This window comes from Berghia stephanieae, chromosome 8 (genome assembly GCF_034508935.2).
Source record: "Berghia stephanieae isolate SIO BIC M18660-M18661 chromosome 8, UCSD_Bste_1.3, whole genome shotgun sequence".
In the NCBI taxonomy this organism is placed as follows: Eukaryota; Metazoa; Mollusca; class Gastropoda; order Nudibranchia; family Aeolidiidae; genus Berghia; species Berghia stephanieae.
In genome coordinates, this window is record NC_088367.1 from 23,220,400 (window position 1) to 23,222,899 (window position 2,500).

At 35.7% G+C, this 2,500-nt stretch overlaps 1 protein-coding gene across 1 annotated transcript in view; it reads left to right on the forward strand.

Moving 5' to 3' along the window:
* Positions 1 to 2,500, forward strand: part of LOC144978391 (excitatory amino acid transporter 3-like) — a 29,304-nt gene that overhangs the window by 11,576 nt on the left and 15,228 nt on the right. The window contains exons 6-7 of the mRNA XM_078924352.1: positions 922 to 964; positions 1,656 to 1,704. Coding sequence (XP_078780478.1) covers positions 922 to 964; positions 1,656 to 1,704 — 92 coding nt within the window. The remainder of the gene's footprint in view (positions 1 to 921; positions 965 to 1,655; positions 1,705 to 2,500) is intronic.

A 2,500-nucleotide genomic window follows, 5' to 3' on the forward strand; every position in this document is an offset into this window, starting at 1 on the left:
ATGGTGAATTTCATCGTTCAATAAAAATAATTGAGCTTTTATATAGTGCAATATCCACTTAACATGCTCAGCAAAGCGCTTTACAAAGGATCCCTGACTAACAGCAACACTTAAGGAGTAGAATGAGACAGTACGCATGTTAGGAGATATTACATTTTTTCCAGATAGAGACAATGATGCTAACGGTTAGGTATTCATTTTAGACCCGCGTACGGTGAGAGAATGTGAGTAAAGACCCTTTTCCAAGGACTCAACTGTGCGCCGAGCGAGGCTCGAACCCAGAACCTTCCAATCCAAACGCGAGTGTCATAACACAAGACCACATAGCCGCACAATATAATTTGAAAGACGAGATTTCTGGTCAAATTTTTAATAACGTGTTTTTATTTCATTCGCAGAACGGCCCAGAATCTTTTTACGTGATTACAATTCATTAAAACTATTTGATTTTCTCTGAAGTGGAATCTTTTAACCCTCTCCTTACCACCCATAGGAAAATCGTCACATTCATTACGATGTCACCGACAATTTTCTCATTCTGATTTCTCTTGTACATCACAGAATTTAAAGAAATGCTTTGATTACAGAAACATTGTGTTGTAGAGCTCACTTGTTCCTTTTTTGTTTGAGTAAGAAAAGCATTTTTGTGCTGGGTGGGTGTGAATATTTTGGGGAAATTCTAAAAATAGCTGGCAAGGAGAGGGTTAATTTTATAGTATGTGTTTATTTCGTTTCAATTAACTTTTTATCGTGATCCTTTTATAATGATTATGATAATGGCGACGACGACGACGACGACGACGATGATGATGATGATGATGATGATGATGATGATGATGATGATGATGATGATGATGACTGCGACGTCGATGATGATGAATATCAAATCATATGACTGCAATTCGCCACACACTGGTTTAGGAATCTGTTTCCATCCAACATGATATCAGCTTGCTTTGAACAGGTATGTCTTCTGAATAAATAATATCGACATATAGCAGAATGGTAACGCTATAGATGTTGAAATAAAATCGCTATTTTTGTGGATGGGGAAATAAAATTATACAAATTCCAGGTTAGGACCTGTAATCCTTCTTGTTTATTTTCCTTTTTTAATTATCTTTAAAAAGAGCAATTTTATTATTCGACCATCTTTTAGTTGTAAATTTCCTATCGAATTCCCATTATCGGTTAAATTAAAAACATTTTTCAAAAAATAAATAGAGCAACTCAAATGTCTTTGTCCTCGTCCTATAGTGTTCACTGTATGTGTTGTTTGATGCAAGCGAGTTGTTTTCGATAAAATGTGTCCAGTCTCTACTCACTTTCCTTGGTAAACGCCAATGTTCCAGAATTTAAAATATAGGATTGATTTTACAAGAGCAACGTATATTGCGTTTAGTCTGGTTTAGTCTGTTTAGTCTCTCACCATACTCCGGTGTAAAATGAGTACTGGCCGTTAACAGTTTTGTCTCTGTCGGAAATGACTCGTCCTACATGTTAAGTGTTGCTGTTGGCTAAGGAGTCCTTGTCAAGCGCTTTGAGCACGTCTAGTGGATATATTGCGCTTTATAAACGCTCGAATTTTTAAAAGTCGATCATGGCTTGAAAGTATATCTGTATCATTTCTTACATGTTTTATATTTTGTTCCCAGTTCCAAACAAAGTACAAGAATGTCTCTGTTATCGATGACAAAACATCTGGTAATTTTATTATATTATATGGTCTCTGATAGCTCAGTTAATAGCATCCTACTCAAAGGGTAGCAAGCAATTGTAACTGCCAGTATTGTGTTTTACGTAAATTTCGAGAACACTAAATTCTCGGTTTTAAAAAAAATGCTGATTTTTTAAGAGCATGAAGATACTCAAAAAACAAACAAAAAAAACAAACAAACCATAAAGGCCAATAGCTCAGGATTATTTCTAGCTCTGATCGAAATTCGAATCATTCAGGGAGCCTTTACAAAATGATAATTAAGAATTTGACATCTTCTTTTCAAATTGAAGGGGTTCCGATAGCTCCGTTTGTAAAGTACTCGATTTACACACAAAGGGACCGAGATCGATCGTGAGTAAAGTCATGGTTTATTTTTCACCCCCCCCCCCCCTAATCACCCAGCAGTGATTGGGTAGATTGGTCTGATAAATTATAAGGCGGAACGTAATTTGCGGTAGACTAGCTCCTATCCAGAGAGTAGCAAGCAATTGTTTTGACCGTTTCACGCTATAGAAACGGAGATTAACACCGGCATCATGTCTAATGGCACTAAAGTACTTATTTTCTACAAATTTACCAAATTTTCTCTGATTTCTGTATGCTGCTAACTTTAAATCTTTTGTGGTATATTTTATCTTCACATCAAAGGACATTTCATGAGCAATTGTTTGGTGAATTTATATTAAGTGTTGCTGCTTGTTTGAAACGTGAATGCAGCATACTCTTTAAAAGTAAACTGTAGTAATCACAAGTTATCTATTTTTACCAACATTTTTGTCC